A 19,562-nucleotide genomic window follows, 5' to 3' on the forward strand; every position below is an offset into this window, starting at 1 on the left:
CTCCCTCACATAGACTGACTGGGGTTGTTACTGCAGTTTTTCTCCCTCGCATAGACTGACTGGGGTTGTTACTGCAGTTTTTCTCCCTCACATAGACTGACTGGGGTTGTTACTGCAGTTTTTCTCCCTCACATAGACTGACTGGGGTTGTTACTGCAGTTTTTCTCCCTCGCATAGACTGACTGGGGTTGTTACTGCAGTTTTTCTCCCTCACATAGACTGACTGGGGTTGTTACTGCAGTTTTTCTCCCTCGCATAGACTGACTGGGGTTGTTACTGCAGTTTTTCCTCCCTCACATAGACTGACTGGGGTTGTTACTGCAGTTTTTCTCCCTCGCATAGACTGACTGGGGTTGTTTGCAATTATTATGTGTTGTGCGTGTTTGTGTGTGTCGCTATGCGTGGTAAGTAGTGTGTGTAGAGACTGTTTCAGTGCAGTTGTAGTGTTGGTGTATGACTCCTGTATGGTGTATGGGGAGAGTACAGCCTGACTCCAGTAGAGAGAGTCTATATTTATGCTCTGTGTCTCTGACCTACACTATGTATCTGTTCTTAGAATAAAACACGTCCTGACACTTCATTGTGTGTGTCTGTGTGTGTCTGTGTGTCTGACACTGACGCGCTGTAGCCAGACCAACAGGAACCTGCCCCCCAACACACTCACACACTTTATCCCCAAAGTCACCATTGTGTCTCTCCCTCAATGCTAATGGATGTAAACAAACACTACCTGACACACACACACACACACACACACACTGGCGAGAGTGTTTTCTTCCTGCTACTCTCAGCTGGTGCAGTGTTATCTCATGACTTGCGTCAGAGCTCTGAGACTCCCTGTCTGTGTGTGTGTGTCCTTTTCTGGGCCAGAATCCAACCCGGATCTGCCTATCCCAAATCAGTCAGTTACACCTTGTCCCAGTCCTTAAAGGCCTGATAGAGGCTGCACAACCTAATCAACAGGCTGGCCACAGCTAGGAACTATATCTCAACCTAGGCGATAAGGGCCTTAGCGGGCAATCCCCAGAGCCTAGTGCCTATGCTGTCTAACTCCTCAACCTAACATGCTTCCTGCTGTTCAGGTCAGAGCTTTAGCCATGAGAAGGATAATCTCTCCTGTCTGGATGAAATCCTTCACAGACTCCTACCAATGTCCTAGTACTATAGTCTGGTACTATGTCCCTTTATTCCAAAATGTATCATTTCCAATTAATTAATCAGATTCTCAAAATCCTCAATTGATCAAATGAATTAGAAGTAAGACAACAACATGCACTTGTATGACTCTTTGACGACTCCAGGTTTGGAACATCAAAGCAACGTTTATTCAAGTTCTAGTTTATTATAAAATTCATGGCAGCATTATAAATGTAAATTCAAGATACCCTCGGGGCTTTCACCTAAACCTTAGGACTTCACTATGTCTATATCATTTTATGAGAAACACTTTTAATAACAAGAAAAAGTAGTCTTAACTTCATAAAACAATACAATAGTTTCTAAATATTTCTAAAAGGTGAAACATGAAATAAATAAATACAAATATATATATATGTGTTTAAAAAACTCTAATCATACAACTACAATAATAGAAAAATAATGGTTAAAAAAGCAGTCTTCAATAACAGCTAATTATTCCTATCCTCAACTGAACATCAATACCCCTACTACACTCCTCTACTCAGTACATACCCCAACTGAACATCAATACCCCTACTACACTCCTCTACTCAGTACATACCCCAACTGAACATCAATACCCCTACTACACTCCTCTACTCAGTACATACCCCAACTGAACATCAATACCCCTACTACACTCCTCTACTCAGTACATACCCCAACTGAACATCAATACCCCTACTAAACTCCTCTACTCAGTACATACCCCAACTGAACATCAATACCCCTACTAAACTCCTCTACTCAGTACATACCCCAACTGAACATCAATACCCCTACTAAACTCCTCTACTCAGTACATACCCCAACTGAACATCAATACCCCTACTACACTCCTCTACTCAGTACATACCCCAACTGAACATCAATACCCCTACTAAACTCCTCTACTCAGTACATACCCCAACTGAACATCAATACCCCTACTAAACTCCTCTACTCAGTACATACCCCAACTGAACATCAATACCCCTACTACACTCCTCTACTCAGTACATACCCCAACTGAACATCAATACCCCTACTACACTCCTCTACTCAGTACATACCCCAACTGAACATCAATACCCCTACTACACTCCTCTACTCAGTACATACCCCAACTGAACATCAATACCCCTACTACACTCCTCTACTCAGTACATACCCCAACTGAACATCAATACCCCTACTACACTCCTCTACTCAGTACATACCCCAACTGAACATCAATACCCCTACTACACTCCTCTACTCAGTACATACCCCAACTGAACATCAATACCCCTACTACACTCCTCTACTCAGTACATACCCCAACTGAACATCAATACCCCTACTAAACTCCTCTACTCAGTACATACCCCAACTGAACATCAATACCCCTACTAAACTCCTCTACTCAGTACATACCCCAACTGAACATCAATACCCCTACTAAACTCCTCTACTCAGTACATACCCCAACTGAACATCAATACCCCTACTAAACTCCTCTACTCTCAGTACATACCCCAACTGAACATCAATACCCCTACTAAACTCCTCTACTCAGTACATACCCCAACTGAACATCAATACCCCTACTACACTCCTCTACTCAGTACATACCCCAACTGAACATCAATACCCCTACTAAACTCCTCTACTCAGTACATACCCCAACTGAACATCAATACCCCTACTACACTCCTCTACTCAGTACATACCCCAACTGAACATCAATACCCCTACTACACTCCTCTACTCAGTACATACCCCAACTGAACATCAATACCCCTACTAAACTCCTCTACTCAGTACATACCCCAACTGAACATCAATACCCCTACTACACTCCTCTACTCAGTACATACCCCAACTGAACATCAATACCCCTACTAAACTCCTCTACTCAGTACATACCCCAACTGAACATCAATACCCCTACTAAACTCCTCTACTCAGTACATACCCCAACTGAACATCAATACCCCTACTACACTCCTCTACTCAGTACATACCCCAACTGAACATCAATACCCCTACTAAACTCCTCTACTCAGTACATACCCCAACTGAACATCAATACCCCTACTACACTCCTCTACTCAGTACATACCCCAACTGAACATCAATACCCCTACTAAACTCCTCTACTCAGTACATACCCCAACTGAACATCAATACCCCTACTACACTCCTCTACTCAGTACATACCCCAACTGAACATCAATACCCCTACTACACTCCTCTACTCAGTACATACCCCAACTGAACATCAATACCCCTACTAAACTCCTCTACTCAGTACATACCCCAACTGAACATCAATACCCCTACTAAACTCCTCTACTCAGTACATACCCCAACTTCACCAAATATATATTTTTTTAGCTCTCATAGTATTTTCCATAACATGTTTATTTCATCAATACAGTCATAGTTTATTCATTTTCAACACCACTCTGCATGTTCTTTTATTTCATCAATACAGTCATAGTTTATTCATTTTCAACAACTACTCAACCACTCTGTACTGTGATCGTGTATTTTTCTAAGTGTGTCTGTCCTTGTAATATCTTGGCCCAAACGGGTGTGTATTTAGGCTCTGGAAGAACTTATGACTTCCATTGAATTAATGTTTGTGTGTGAATGTGAATGTAATTCTGTGGGTGTATATGTACTCCGTGGGTGTGTAGCCATTAGCCTGTGTGTGTGTTGTGCCAGCTGTGACCTTGAGTTTGTGTGTGTGCGTGTGAGTGACTGTGCACGTTTTATTCTGTGTGTGTGTGTATGTAAAACTGTTAGCGAAAGGAGAGTGTGTTGTGAACTGCTGTAACCCTAAGGATGAGGAGAGATGACCCGCCTCAAGGTACAAATGTTGAGAATTTGGACTGTGACCATTGAACTCGTTGTACTCATTGGTCCTCTATAAAAAGTCAGAAGTTCCTGGGCACTGGTCATTCCGCCATGTCCCTCCGTGTCCTCCTGGCAGTGGTGGTTGCTGTTCTCTATCTGTCCCCGGTAATGTTATCCTGGGCTGGGGACAGGACAGAGGGGACTCTGTCTTACGTGGCCGCAGTCTACGAGCACAAGGTGATTCTGAACCCAGAGCCGCATGTGCCTCTGTCTCGGGCCGCGGCGCTCGAGCACATGATGAGGAACCTGAAGGTCTATGAGGAGCAGGCCGCGCGGGCAGCGGAACAGGTAGGTACATCTGTGGGAGGGACTGGGAGATGGTCTTCTCTTTCAATGAATACAACTAGATTTGTTAATACAGGGCTGGAACAAAGCCTGTACACCCTGCAGATAAGCTCTCGAGGACTGGATCAGACGTACCTTTGACCAGGAGGATAAACATCAATCTGAAGTTCTTGAGTTAACAGCTTTACAGCTCCATTTACCCCTTTCTGGCACGTTACTGTTCTATCACAACACACATAGAGAAACAACCTCCACGTCCCTCTCTCTAATTCAAAAGGATTCATTGGCATGGAAAGTGTTATACATTGCCAAAGCAAACATAGACACTCTCTCTGACTCTCTTCCAGGGGGCTCAGATCATAGTATTTCCAGAAGACGGTATCCATGGGTTCAACTTCAGTCGTCTGTCCATCTCTGGTTACCTAGAGACCATCCCTGACCCACTGACTGAGGACTGGAACCCCTGTACACAACCTGACAGACACAATCACACTGAGGTATTCACACGCACATGCACACACACACACACCTTTACTTACCACCATCCATGTCTAATGTCATCAATTTTAATGTGTGTTCTGCCCTGTTCTCTCTCAGGTCCTCCAGAGTTTGAGCTGCATGGCTCGACGCCACCAACTGTACCTGGTGGCAAACATGCCTGACCTCCAGCCCTGCCCTCTGACCTCTCACCCCCACCTTGACCCCTCTCAAACTCCCTGCCCCCCTGATGGACGCTGGCAGTTCAACACTGATGTAGTCTTCAGGTTGGTGGTAAATGGGTTGTTTCTGTTTTAAACACGTTTCTTGATCCTGTGAGAAAATCATTTATTGTACAGGGAGCACTACAGGCATTCTAAACTTCTCTTGGAATACGGGGAATTACATGATATTGCATTTTTAGCTTTTTAGAGTTATACAGAAGTGACTTGGAATCATGTTTTTGCTTTATTGTTAAGAAGAGCTTTCAACCATTCTCAACCATCAACCATTCTCTATAGGTCCTAAAAAATATATTTTTTAAATTAACAATTGTTTTATTTTTACACAAGGATTTGGGTTATATAGATGAAAATACATTTAGTTTTCCCATTCACTGCAGGTCTGATGGTTCCCTGGCGGCTCGCTACCACAAACAAAACCTGTTCTTCGAGAAGGAATTCGATACCCCACCCAGACTCGAGGTGGTGACCTTTGACACGCCGTTCGCCGGACGGTTTGGAGTGTTCACCTGCTTTGACATCCTGTTTCACGACCCTACTGTCAGACTACTGGAGAAGGTACACAAAGTCGCACAATGTTTCAATATGGATGCAAATGAATTCATCAAGTCTTAATGTTGGTCTTCATCTCTCTCAGGGTATCAGACAGATGATCTTCCCCACAGCCTGGATGAATCTGCTTCCTCTACTAACAGCGGTTCAGATCCAGAGAGCAGTCAGTCTGGGAGCTAACGTCACTCTGCTGGCGGCTAACCTCAGGCATGACAGCAAGGCTATGACGGGCAGCGGCATCTTCACCCCTAGTACTTCCCTCTATCACCACGCCTTCCACCACCCTGGGGAGCCAGAGGAGGGGAAGCTGCTGGTGTTGAGGATACCTGTACTGGACAGTGACTGGCTGGCAACACAGAAGCAGGCAAAGAGGCAGGGGGAGACAGGAGGACAGGGTGAGGCAAAGGGGCAGATAGGAGAAGAGTGTGAGGCAAAGGGGCAGGGGGAGACAGGAGGAGAGGGTGAGGGTGAACCTCTCTCCGCTTCTCTTCCTATCCTCTCTCCCAATCCCTCCCCATCCCCCTCTCACTTCATCTCCTCTATGATGTGTGACCCATTCTCCTTCGTCCTGCTGCATGGTTCAGAGGGCCAGCTGACTGTGTGTGACGGTCCTCTCTGCTGCCACCTGCAGTACCGACGGTCCCCACAGGGTGGCAATACGGAGCTCTATGCTCTAGGGGCATTCGCTGGCAATCACACGGCTGACGGACACTTCGCCTTGCAGGTAGTGAGAAACATTTACATTACATGCATGCATTACAACCAGGGTTGGGGTCAATTACATTTAAATTCCAGTCAATTCAGGAAGTACACTGAAATTTAAATTCAAATTTTCTTCATGCTTCTTCATGAGGAAAATTCGGAATTTGGTTTACTTTCTGAATTGACTGGAATTGAAATGGAATTGACCCCAACTCTGATTACAGCTTACATTTGGAACTGGTAGGGATCCTGCCTTGTGCATACTTGCAATGTTTTACATTTTTTAAATTTAAGTCTACCATTCTACAAGTTCCTTTCAGTTTTAGTCATTTAGCAGATGCTCTTATCCAGAGCTACTTACAGATGCAATTAGCAATTAGTGCCTTGCTCAGGGGCACATTGGCAGATTTTTCACTTAGTCGTCTCATAGTATCAATGATTAATGATTAATCCTTCACCCTCCAGGTGTGTGCGTTGGTCCGGTGCTCGGGGTCAGAGGTCAGCTCCTGTGGAAAGGGAGTGGAGGAGGCAGAGTCTAGACTGGACTTCCGGTTGGAGGGGAAGTTTGGAACGCGTTACGTTTACCCATCATTACTAGGTAGTGGCATGGTTGTAGATGGACCCGACCGGATCGAGAAGACCACAGATGGTCGAGTGACTATGGAACACTCAGGGATGTCCGTCGGACTGGTGACTGCATGTCTCTACGGCAGGGTGTACGACCAGGACTAGGGTGCGTGTGTGAAAGTGTGAGAGAGAGAGAGAGAGAGAGAGAAAATAAAGTAAATAAATGTTCTCCAACCTCTTTGTTCTCTGTACCGTTTCTGTATCATCTAAAGCAGCTATTCCCAAACTGGGGAATAAAAATGTGATTCACTTTAAAAAAATATATATATACAGTTGAAGTTGGAAGTTTACATACACTTAGGTTGGAGTCATTAAAACTCATTTTTCAACCACTCCACAAATTTCAAGTTAACAAATGAATTTTGGCAAGTCGGTTAGGACGTCTACTTTGTGCATGACACAAGTAATGTTTCCAACAATTGTTTACAGACAGATTATTTCACTTATAATTCACTGTATCACAATTCCAGTGGGTCAGAAGTTTACATACACTAAGTTGACTTTGCCTTTAAACAGCTTGGAAATTTACAGAAAATGATGTCATGGCTTTAGAAGCTTCTGATAGGCTAATTGACATCATTTGAGCCAACTGGAGGTGTACCTGTGGATGTATTTCAAGGCTTACCTTCTAACTCAGTGACTCTTTGCTTGACATCATTTTTTTTGTAGACCTCCACAAGTCTGGTTCATCCTGGGAGCAATTTCCAAATGCCTGAAGGTACCACGTTCATCTGAACAAACAAAAGTACGCAAATATAAACACCATGGGACCACACAGCCATCATACCGCTCAGGAAGAAGACGCGTTCTGTCTCCTAGAGATGAACGTACTTTGGTGCGAAAAGTGAAGGTTATTTCGATATAGGACTCGTCTTAATGTGGATATAGATACTTTTGTACCTGTTTCATCCAGCATCTTCACAAGGTCCTTTGCTGTTATTCTGGGATTGATTTGCACTTTTCGCACCAAAGTACGTTCATCTCTAGGAGACAGAACGCGTCTCCTTCCTGAGCGGTATGATGGCTGCTTGGTCCCATGGTGTTTATCTCTAGGAGACAGAACACGTCTCCTTCCTGAGCGGTATGGCGGCTGCTTGGTCCCATGGTGTTTATCTCTAGGAGACAGAACACGTCTCCTTCCTGAGCGGCATGAGGGCTGCTTGGTCCCATGGTGTTTATCTCTAGGAGACAGAACGCGTCTCCTTTCTGAGCGGTATGAGGGCTGCTTGGTCCCATGGTGTTTATCTTTAGGAGACAGAACGCGTCTCCTTCCTGAGTGGTATGGCGGCTGCTTGGTCCCATGGTGTTCATCTCTAGGAGACAGAACGCGTCTCCTTCCTGAGCGGTATGAGGGCTGCTTGGTCCCATGGTGTTTATCTCTAGGAGACAGAACACGTCTCCTTCCTGAGCGGCATGAGGGCTGCTTGGTCCCATGGTGTTTATACTTGCGTACTATTGTTTGTAAACGTGGTACCTTCAGGCATTTGGAAATTGCTCCCAAGGAAGAACCAGACTTGTGGAGGTCTACAATTTTTTGTTCTGAGGTCTTGCCTGATTTTCCCATGATGTCAAGCAAAGAGGCACTGAGTTTGAAGGTAAGCCTTGAAATACATCCACAGGTGCACCTCCAATTGACTCATGATGTCAATTAGCCTGTCAGAAACTTCTAAAGCCATGACATCATTTTCTGGAATTTTCCAAGCTGTTTAAAGGCATAGTCACCTTAGTGTATGTAAACATCTGACCCACTGGAATTGTGATAAAGTGAAATAATCAGTATAAACAATTGTTGGACAAATTACTTGTCATGTAAAGTAGATGTCCTAAACGACCTGCCAAAACTATAGTTTGTTAACAAGAAATTTGTGGAGTGTTTGAAAAATGAGTTTTAATGACTCCAAGCTAACTTCCGACTTTGAATGTAACTAAGACGTCTGTCAGGAGCTCTGCCGGGGCAGTCCCAATAGATCTCTTATATGCTGCTTACACAGACAAGTTATAGTTGCATGATTTAGCTTATTCATTATTTAGAATGAATTCATCATTAACGTTTGGTTTATGCATGTGACCGACCAATACCTCATAAGGCTTCCTCTCTCCAAGCTGAGACCTTAAAACTGAGATATCCCTTTTGTTTTCAAAACAAGGTTCTGGGCATACTGCCAAATTGCTCTACTGATAGTGAGGATTACTCCCAGGAACATTCAGTCACTTGCATGAACAGAGAAATTTGTTATTAGAAAAGCACAAACCTAGTTCCTCTTATCATTTACTCTGTAATAATGATCATTACATTTGATTCATTTGGTTATTACTTAAACTATCAAAGAAGCAAGTAAACAAAATCAACACATAAAACCAGACATTTCATCCTTTCAAACCCTTCATTCTGGGTTGTACAATCCAACTTGTAAAACCATTGCAGTAGAATGTTTTAACTTAAGACCTTTGCTTCATACAGTTACACATATGCTTCATTACACAATTTCATTTATGGATTCTGCAATGACATTTCAGCTGGAGCTTTTGTCGTGAGTGGCATGTTAACTTCTCTGGGATATGTTGGACGCTAGCGCAATACACCAAATCAAAGCTACACTTGTTGTGAATCCAGCAGATGTGTCAGATTTCAAAAAGGCTTTACGGCGAACGCAAACTGCTATTATCGGAGTACAGCACCCCAGCAAACAAACGCAGACAATCATATTTCAACCCGCCAGGAGCGACACAAAACGCAGAAATAAAGATATAATTCATACCTTACCTTTGACGAGCTTCTTCTGTTGGCACTCCAATATGTCTCATAAACATCACAAATGGTCCTTTTGTTCGATTAATTCCGTTGATGTATATCCAAAATGTCCATTTATTTGGCACGTTTGATCCCGAAAAACACTGGTTCCAACTCGCGCAACATGACTACAAAATATCTCATAAGTTACCTGTTATCTTTGTCCAAACATTTCAAACAACTTTCCTAATACACCTTTTGGTATTTAACGTAAATAATCGCTAACATTTAAGACGGGATAAACTGTGTTCAATACCGGAGGAAAACAAAGTGTAGCTTTCAGGTCACGCGCCTCTAACAAAGAGTACACTTCTCTCTACCCTCGTTCTGAACAGTGCTACTTCTCAAAGGAAAAATGTTTACATACCCTACATTACTCATCTCATATGTATATACTGTACTCGATACCATCTACTGCATCTTGCCTATGCCGTTCGGCCATCACTCATTCATATATTGCAAATAGAATTTGATTTGATTTGCTGTGGGATTTTTTTGGTGCCCATCCCCAGATCTGTGCCTTGACACAATCCTGTCTCGGAGCTCTACGGACAATTCCTTTGTTTTTGCTCTGACATGCACTGTCAACTGTGGGACCTTATATAGAAAAGTGTGTGCCTTTCCAAATCATGTCCAATCAATTGAATTTACCCCACAATTATCACAACACGTACAGTAGGTTGTAATATAAAAAATTGTCTGGCATGGCTTCCCCAGTGATTTTACCCACACAACACTACTGTTTATATAGCATATACAGGAAATTATATTGTATTTTTTACAATTGAGGGGTGCCAAGCCATATGGGTGCGTGGTGGCTTCAATACAGTGCCCCCTGTCAGTCATCCAGGGTGTATACATATCATTGGTCCCAACCCACGACTTGACAACTGAATGGGAACTTGCCTGCCTGCCCTCCCTACCATTTGAGTGATGCCAAATACATTTTTTATTGACAACTAAGATATGTGCTAACTGTGAATAAGTCGTTCAAGTGCAGCATAGCTATCTAGCAAAGTGATTCACATTTCTTGCTAGCTTACAACTGCACCTCTAGCTGCACCCACGCGTGAGTGAACCTAAAAGGAACTTCAGGGAGATAGCCCATACTAGTCACCTCGACACCATGCTCTCACAGACGCCATAATGGGCAGACACAATGTCGCATCCTCTAACTATCTCCCTGATATGTATAGTATGGTCATTTCCTGTATTACTAAGTGAAAGGAGAGTTTACAAACCACACACAAGTCAGAGTTATACTTTAAAACTTCATCTTTTAATAATATGAGCTTCACCATCGCCCTGTGACTCTCAGATCAATTCAGTGTCTATAAATGAATTCTGAGAGTGACAACATAATGGCAACTGAGATCTTAGGAACTGTTCACAAAGAAAGACTAACTTGAGAGAGGAGTATCCCATAGACAGACAGCATTAGCTATAAATTATCGTTCAGTTTGCTCTCTAAGACAAGGTTCTACTTCTCGTTCTTGGTACTTCGATTTACCAAAACATTACCTCATCCAATGGCATATATCAATTGTCAATTCGAGATACTCCCATCTCAAATACCCCCTTCCTGGACAAACTTCTGGAGAGTAGTGAGCCTCTAGGTCCTATACTATCTCAAGATAAGCGCAACATCAGAGGGGACATACAATGGTTCCAGACACTGCCATACTCCTCCCCCCAATGGGAAAAGGAGGGAGTGACTGGAGTACAGACATAGTGGAGCCATTCACATGGTTTCACAGATATATTCATTATGAAGACAATGTTCAAACCTGACTTCTCCCTTTCTGATATTCTGCCTATTACCAGACATTTAAAAGACAAGCCTGACCTCTCCCCTCACTGGGCCCCAAGTACTGTTCCCTAGAGAAGAGAGAGGAAAATGCAACTGCCAACAGTATAGTCCAAAAGAAGACATTCTAACGACAAGTATAAACTAAATAAAATATCTTATTTATCTATGTTACCTAACTAATTCTGATTCAGCTACGGCAATAGTGAACTGCTGCCCCGTAGCGATCATGCTGCAGTACTGCTGCCCCGTAGCGATCATGCTGCAGTACTGCATGGGCTGACACAGGAGAACACGCCCCCAGACCAGCCAATGTTGTTTTAGAGAATTTGGCAGTACATCCAACCGGCCTCACAACTGTAGACCATGTGCAACCACATCAGCCCAGGACCTCCACATCTGGCTTCTTCACCTGCTGGATTGTCTGAAGGGGGGTGCTGAGGTGTATTTCTGTCTGTAATAATGCCCTTTTGTTGGGGCAAAATCATTCTGATTGGCTGGGCCTGGCATCCCAGTGGGTGTAACTGGCTCCCAAGTGGGTGGACCTATGACCTCCTATGGCAGCAACTCTGCCTAGTCATGTGAAATACATAGATTAGGACCAAATGTATTTATTTTCATTGACTGATTTCCTTCTATGAACTGTAACTCAGTAACATTTTTGAAGTTGCATATTTTTTTCAGTATATTTGTTCAATGAATCGTTGAACTCGTACTCATCAGTCCTCACTCTATAAAAAGTCAGAAGTTCCTGGGCACTGGTCATTCCGCCATGTCCCTCCGTGTCCTCCTGGCAGTGGTGGTTACTGTTCTCGATCTGTCCCCAGTAACGTTAACCCGGGCTGGGGACAGGACAGAGGGGACTTCCTGTCCATCCTACGTGGCCACAGTCTACGAGCATCAGGTGATTCTGAACCCAGAGCCGCATGTGCCTCTGTCTCGGGCCGCGGCGCTCGAGCACATGATGAGGAACCTGAAGGCCAATGAGGAGCAGGCCGCGTGGGCAGCGGAACACCTTGTTCCTTCATAACACAGAGAAACAACCTCGTCCCTCTGTCTCTCTCTCTCTCTCTTTCTAATTCAAAAGGATTCATTGGCATGGAAAGTGTTATACATTGCCAAAGCAAACATAGACACTCTCTCTGACTCTCTTCCAGGGGGCTCAGATCATAGTATTTCCAGAAGACGGTATCCATGGGTTCAACTTCAGTCGTCTGTCCATCTCTGGTTACCTAGAGACCATCCCTGACCCACTGACTGAGGACTGGAACCCCTGTACACAACCTGACAGACACAATCACACTGAGGTATTCACACGCACATGCACACACACACCTTTACTTACCACCATCCATGTCTAATGTCATCAATTTTAATGTGTGTTCTGCCCTGTTCTCTCTCAGGTCCTCCAGAGTTTGAGCTGCATGGCTCGACGCCACCAACTGTACCTGGTGGCAAACATGCCTGACCTCCAGCCCTGCCCTCTGACCTCTCACCCCCACCTTGACCCCTCTCAAACTCCCTGCCCCCCTGATGGACGCTGGCAGTTCAACACTGATGTAGTCTTCAGGTTGGTGGTAAATGGGTTGTTTCTGTTTTAAACACGTTTCTTGATCCTGTGAGAAAATCATTTATTGTACAGGGAGCACTACAGGCATTCTAAACCTCCAGAGCTTCTCTTGGAATAGGGGAATTGATTTCCAAAAGCTTTTTAGTTACAGGAGGGTCTTGGAATTATGTTTTTGCTTTTCATCCTATGCGCACCCTATCAGCAACCATTCTCTATAGGACTTTATTTTATTTGCATAATAATTGTATTACTTTTACACAAGGATTTGGGTTATATAGATGAAAATACATTTAGTTTTCCCATTCACTGCAGGTCTGATGGTTCCCTGGCGGCTCGCTACCACAAACAAAACCTGTTTTTCGAGAAGGAATTCGATACCCCTGTTTCACGACCCTACTGTCAGACTACTGGAGAAGGTACACAAAGTCGCACAATGTTTCAATATGGATGCAAATGAATTCATCAAGTCTTAATGTTGGTCTTCATCTCTCTCAGGGTATCAGACAGATGATCTTCCCCACAGCCTGAATTAATCTGCTTCCTCTACTAACAGCGGTTCAGATCCAGAGAGCAGTCAGTCTGGGAGCTAACGTCACTCTGCTGGCGGCTAACCTCAGGCATGACAGCAAGGCTATGACGGGCAGCGGCATCTTCACCCCTAGTACTTCCCTCTATCACCACGCCTTCCACCACCCTGGGGAGCCAGAGGAGGGGAAGCTGCTAGTGTTGAGGATACCTGTACTGGACAGTGACTGGCTGGCAACACAGAAGCAGGCAAAGAGGCAGGGGGAGACAGGAGGAGAGGGTGAGGCAAAGGGGCAGGGAGAGACAGGAGGACAGGGTGAGGCAAAGGGGCAGATAGGAGAAGAGTGTGAGGCAAAGGGGCAGGGGGAGACAGGAGGACAGGGTGAGGCAAAGGGGCAGGGAGAGACAGGAGGAGAGGGTGAGGCAAAGGGGCAGGGAGAGACAGGAGGACAGGGTGAGGCAAAGGGGCAGGGAGAGACAGGAGGACAGGGTGAGGCAAAGGGGCAGGGAGAGACAGGAGGAGAGGGTGAGGCAAAGGGGCAGGGAGAGACAGGAGGACAGGGTGAGGCAAAGGGGCAGGGAGAGACAGGAGGACAGGGTGAGGCAAAGGGGCAGGGAGAGACAGGAGGGCAGGGTGAGGCAAAGGGGCAGGGAGAGACAGGAGGAGAGGGTGAGGCAAAGGGGCAGGGAGAGACAGGAGGACAGGGTGAGGCAAAGGGGCAGTGAGAGACAGGAGGACAGGGTGAGGCAAAGGGGCAGTGAGAGACAGGAGGAGAGGGTGAGGCAAAGGGGCAGGGAGAGACAGGAGGAGAGGGTGAGGCAAAGGGGCAGGGAGAGACAGGAGGACAGGGTGAGGCAAAGGGGCAGTGAGAGACAGGAGGACAGGGTGAGGCAAAGGGGCAGGGAGAGACAGGAGGACATGGTGAGGCAAAGGGGCAGAAAGAGACAGGCGGAGAGGGTGAGGCAAAGGGGCAGGGAGAGACAGGCGGAGAGGGTGAGGCAAAGGGGCACGGAGAGACAGGAGGACAGGGTGAGGCAAAGGGGCAGGGAGAGACAGGAGGACAGGGTGAGGCAAATGGGTAGGGAGAGACAGGAGGACAGGGTGAGGCAAAGGGGCAGGGAGAGACAGGAGGACAGGGTGAGGCAAAGGGGCAGGGAGAGACAGGAGGACAGGGTGAGGCAAAGGGGCAGGGAGAGACAGGAGGACAGGGTGAGGCAAAGGGGCAGGGAGAGACAGGAGGACAGGTTGAGGCAAAGGGGCAGGGAGAGACAGGAGGACAGGGTGAGGCAAAGGGGCAGGGAGAGACAGGAGGACAGGGTGAGGCAAAGGGGCAGGGAGAGACAGGAGGACAGGGTGAGGCAAAGAGGCAGGGAGAGACAGGAGGACAGGGTGAGGCAAAGAGGCAGGGAGAGACAGGAGGACAGGGTGAGGCAAAGGGGCAGGGAGAGACAGGAGGACAGGGTGAGGCAAAGGGGCAGGGAGAGACAGGAGGACAGGGTGAGGCAAAGAGGCAGGGAGAGACAGGAGGACAGGGTGAGGCAAAGGGGCAGGGAGAGGCAAAGGGGCAGGGAGAGACAGGAGGACAGGGTGAGGCAAAGGGGCAGGGAGAGACAGGAGGACAGGGTGAGGCAAAGGGGCAGGGAGAGACAGGAGGACAGGGTGAGGCAAAGGGGCAGGGAGAGACAGGAGGACAGGGTGAGGCACAGGGGCAGGGAGAGACAGGAGGACAGGGTGAGGCAAAGGGGCAGTGAGAGACAGGAGGACAGGGTGAGGCAAAGGGGCAGTGAGAGACAGGAGGACAGGGTGAGGCAAAGGGGCAGTGAGAGACAGGAGGACAGGGTGAGGCAAAGGGGCAGTGAGAGACAGGAGGACAGGGTGAGGCAAAGGGGCAGGGGGAGACAGGAGGACAGGGTGAGGCAAAGGGGCAGGGAGAGACAGGAGGACAGGGTGAGGCAAAGGGGCAGGGAGAGACAGGAGGACAGGGTGAGGCAGGAGGACAGGGTGAGGCAAAGGGGCAGGCAGGAGGACAGGGTGAGGCAAAGGGGCAGGGAGAGACAGGAGGACAGGGTGAGGCAAAGGGGCAGTGAGAGACAGGAGGACAGGGTGAGGCAAAGGGGCAGTGAGAGACAGGAGGACAGGGTGAGGCAAAGGGGCAGTGAGAGACAGGAGGACAGGGTGAGGCAAAGGGGCAGTGAGAGACAGGAGGACAGGGTGAGGCAAAGGGGCAGGGGAGACAGGAGGACAGGGTGAGGCAAAGGGGCAGGGGAGAGACAGGAGGACAGGGTGAGGCAAAGGGGCAGGGGAGAGACAGGAGGACAGGGTGAGGCAAAGGGGCAGGGAGAGACAGGAGGACAGGGTGAGGCAAAGGGGCAGATAGGAGAAGAGGGTGAGGCAAAGGGGCAGGGAGAGACAGGAGGACAGGGTGAGGCAAAGAGGCAGGGAGAGACAGGAGGACAGGGTGAGGCAAAGAGGCAGGGAGAGACAGGAGGACAGGGTGAGGCAAAGGGGCAGGGAGAGACAGGAGGACAGGGTGAGGCAAAGGGGCAGATAGGAGAAGAGGGTGAGGCAAAGGGGCAGGGAGAGACAGGAGGACAGGGTGAGGCAAAGGGGCAGGGAGAGACAGGAGGACAGGGTGAGGCAAAGGGGCAGGGAGAGACAGGAGGACAGGGTGAGGCAAAGAGGCAGGGAGAGACAGGAGGACAGGGTGAGGCAAAGGGGCAGGGAGAGACAGGAGGAGAAGGTGAGGCAAAGGGGCAGGGAGAGACAGGAGGACAGGGTGAGGCAAAGGGGCAGGGGGAGACAGGAGGAGAGGGTGGACCTCCCTCTGCCGCAGTTCCTTCCCTCTCTCCCACTCCCTCCCCCTTTCAATGACTTTATGGTGGTCGCCTTGCTGCTTGATTCAGAGGGCCAGCTGACTTTGTGTGACGGTCTGCTCTGCTGCCACCTGCAATACCAACGGTCCACACAGGGTGGCAATACGGAGCTCTATGCTCTAGGGGTGTTCACTGGCAATCACACGTTTGCGGGACGCTTCACCTTGCAGGTAGGGAGAAACATTTACATTACATGCATGCATTACAACCAGGGTTAGGGTCAATTCCATTTAAAATTCAGGAAGTACACACAGGGGAAGTTTGGAACGCGTTACGTTTACCCATCGTTGCTAGGTAGTGGCATGGTTGTAGATGGACCCGACCGGACGGAGAAGACCACAGATGACCATGACCACAGTGACCATGGAACACTCGGTGATGTCCGTTGGACTGGTGACCGCATGTCTCTACGGCAGGGTGTACGAACAGGACTAGGGTGCGTGTGTGTGTGAGTCTGCGAGAGAGAAAATAAAGTAAATCTATGTTCTCCAACCTCTTTGTTCTCTAGGAGACAGAACGCATCTCCTTCCTGAGCGGTAGGACGGTTGCGTGGTCCCCATGGTGTTTATACTTCTGTATTATTGTTTGTACAGATGAACGTGGTACCTTCAGGCGTTTGGAAATTGCTCCCAAGGATGAACCAGACTTGTGGAGGTCAATTTTTTAAAATGTGATTTCTTCTGATTTTCCCATGATTTCAAGCAGAGGCACTGAGTTTGAAGGTAGGCCTTGAAATACATCCACAGGTACACCTCCGATTGACTCAAATGATGTCAATTAGCCAATCAGAAGCTTCTAAAGCCATGACATCATTTTCTGGAATTGTCCAAGCTGTTTAAAGGCACAGTAAACATAGTGTATATAAACTTCTGACTTCAAATGTAGTTGAACCCATCATGACCGTTCCCTATAATATAGTTGAATACATCATGACCGTTCCCTATAATATAGTTGAATACATCATGACCGTTCCCTATAATATAGTTGAATACATCATGACCGTTCCCTATAATATAGTTGAATACATCATGACCGTTCCCTATAATATAGTTGAATCCATCATGACCGTTCCCTATAATATAGTTGAATCCATCATGACCGTTCCCTATAATATAGTTGAATCCATCATGACCGTTCCCTATAATATAGTTGAATACATCATGACCGTTCCCTATAATATAGTTGAATCCATCATGACCGTTCCCTATAATATAGTTGAATACATCATGACCGTTCCCTATAATATAGTTGAATACATCATGACCGTTCCCTATAATATAGTTGAACCCATCATGACCGTTCCCCATATATATATAGTTGAATCCATCATGACCGTTCCCTATAATATAGTTGAATACATCATGACCGTTCCCTATAATATAGTTGAATACATCATGACCGTTCCCTATAATATAGTTGAATCCATCATGACCGTTCCCTATAATATAGTTGAATACATCATGACCGTTCCCTATAATATAGTTGAATCCATCATGACCGTTCCCTATAATATAGTTGAATACATCATGACCGTTCCCTATAATATAGTTGAATACATCATGACCGTTCCCTATAATATAGTTGAACCCATCATGACCGTTCCCCATCATGACCGTTCCCTATAATATAGTTGAACCCCTCATGACCGTTCCCTATAATATAGTTGAACCCATCATGACCGTTCCCTATAATATAGTTGAACCCATCATGACCGTTCCCTATAATATAGTTGAACCCATCATGACCGTTCCCTATAATATAGTTGAATCCATCATGACCGTTCCCTATAATATAGTTGAATCCATCATGACCGTTCCCTATAATATAGTTGAATACATCATGACCGTTCCCTATAATATAGTTGAACCCATCATGACCGTTCCCTATAATATAGTTGAACCCATCATGACCGTTCCCTATAATATAGTTGAATCCATCATGACCGTTCCCTATAATATAGTTGAATCCATCATGACCGTTCCCTATAATATAGTTGAATCCATCATGACCGTTCCCTATAATATAGTTGAATCCATCATGACCGTTCCCTATAATATAGTTGAACCCATCATGACCGTTCCCTATAATATAGTTGAATACATCATGACCGTTCCCTATAATATAGTTGAACCCATCATGACCGTTCCCTATAATATAGTTGAATCCATCATGACCGTTCCCTATAATATAGTTGAACCCATCATGACCGTTCCCTATAATATAGTTGAATCCATCATGACCGTTCCCCATCATGACCGTTCCCTATAATATAGTTGAATACATCATGACCGTTCCCTATAATATAGTTGAATCCATCATGACCGTTCCCTATAATATAGTTGAACCCATCATGACCGTTCCCTATAATATAGTTGAATCCATCATGACCGTTCCCCATCATGACCCATCATGACCGTTCCCTATAATATAGTTGAACCCATCATGACCGTTCCCTATAATATAGTTGAATCCATCATGACCGTTCCCTATAATATAGTTGAACCCATCATGACCGTTCCCTATAATATAGTTGAACCCATCATGACCGTTCCCTATAATATAGTTGAACCCATCATGACCGTTCCCTATAATATAGTTGAATCCATCATGACCGTTCCCCATCATGACCGTTCCCTATAATATAGTTGAATCCATCATGACCGTTCCCTATAATATAGTTGAATCCATCATGACCGTTCCCTATAATATAGTTGAATCCATCATGACCGTTCCCTATAATATAGTTGAACCCATCATGACCGTCCCCTATAATATAGTTGAACCCATCATGACCGTTCCCTATAATATAGTTGAACCCATCATGACCGTTCCCCATCATGACCGTTCCCTATAATATAGTTGAATCCATCATGACCGTTCCCTATAATATAGTTGAACCCATCATGACCGTTCCCCATCATGACCGTTCCCTATAATATAGTTGAATACATCATGACCGTTCCCTATAATATAGTTGAATCCATCATGACCGTTCCCTATAATATAGTTGAACCCATCATGACCGTTCCCTATAATATAGTTGAATAC

The 19,562-nt window shown here is 46.0% G+C and overlaps 2 protein-coding genes and 1 pseudogene across 3 annotated transcripts in view; all 3 read left to right on the forward strand.

Moving 5' to 3' along the window:
• Positions 1-580, forward strand: part of LOC115124996 (SH3 domain-binding protein 5-like) — a 40,134-nt gene extending 39,554 nt beyond the window's left edge. For both annotated transcript variants that reach the window (XM_065017888.1, XM_065017887.1), the window contains one exon: positions 1-580. This exon is cut by the window's left edge and continues 830 nt beyond it. The gene's annotated coding sequence lies outside the window, so the exon portion shown is untranslated.
• Positions 581-3,567: 2,987 nt separating this feature from the next.
• On the forward strand, positions 3,568-7,125 carry LOC115124995 (biotinidase-like). Its single transcript, XM_065017889.1, has 6 exons — positions 3,568-4,350; positions 4,695-4,844; positions 4,945-5,111; positions 5,447-5,624; positions 5,704-6,342; positions 6,786-7,125. The coding sequence occupies exons 1-6, from the start codon at positions 4,114-4,116 to the stop codon at positions 7,050-7,052; spliced, it is 1,638 nt and encodes a 545-aa protein (XP_064873961.1). The 5' UTR covers positions 3,568-4,113; the 3' UTR covers positions 7,053-7,125.
• A 5,564-nt stretch (positions 7,126-12,689) lies between these two features.
• LOC135571466 (biotinidase-like) lies at positions 12,690-16,964 on the forward strand (annotated as a pseudogene).
• Positions 16,965-19,562: the final 2,598 nt, after the last annotated feature.

The sequence above is a fragment of the Oncorhynchus nerka genome, linkage group LG4 (assembly GCF_034236695.1).
Source record: "Oncorhynchus nerka isolate Pitt River linkage group LG4, Oner_Uvic_2.0, whole genome shotgun sequence".
Taxonomy (NCBI): Eukaryota; Metazoa; Chordata; class Actinopteri; order Salmoniformes; family Salmonidae; genus Oncorhynchus; species Oncorhynchus nerka.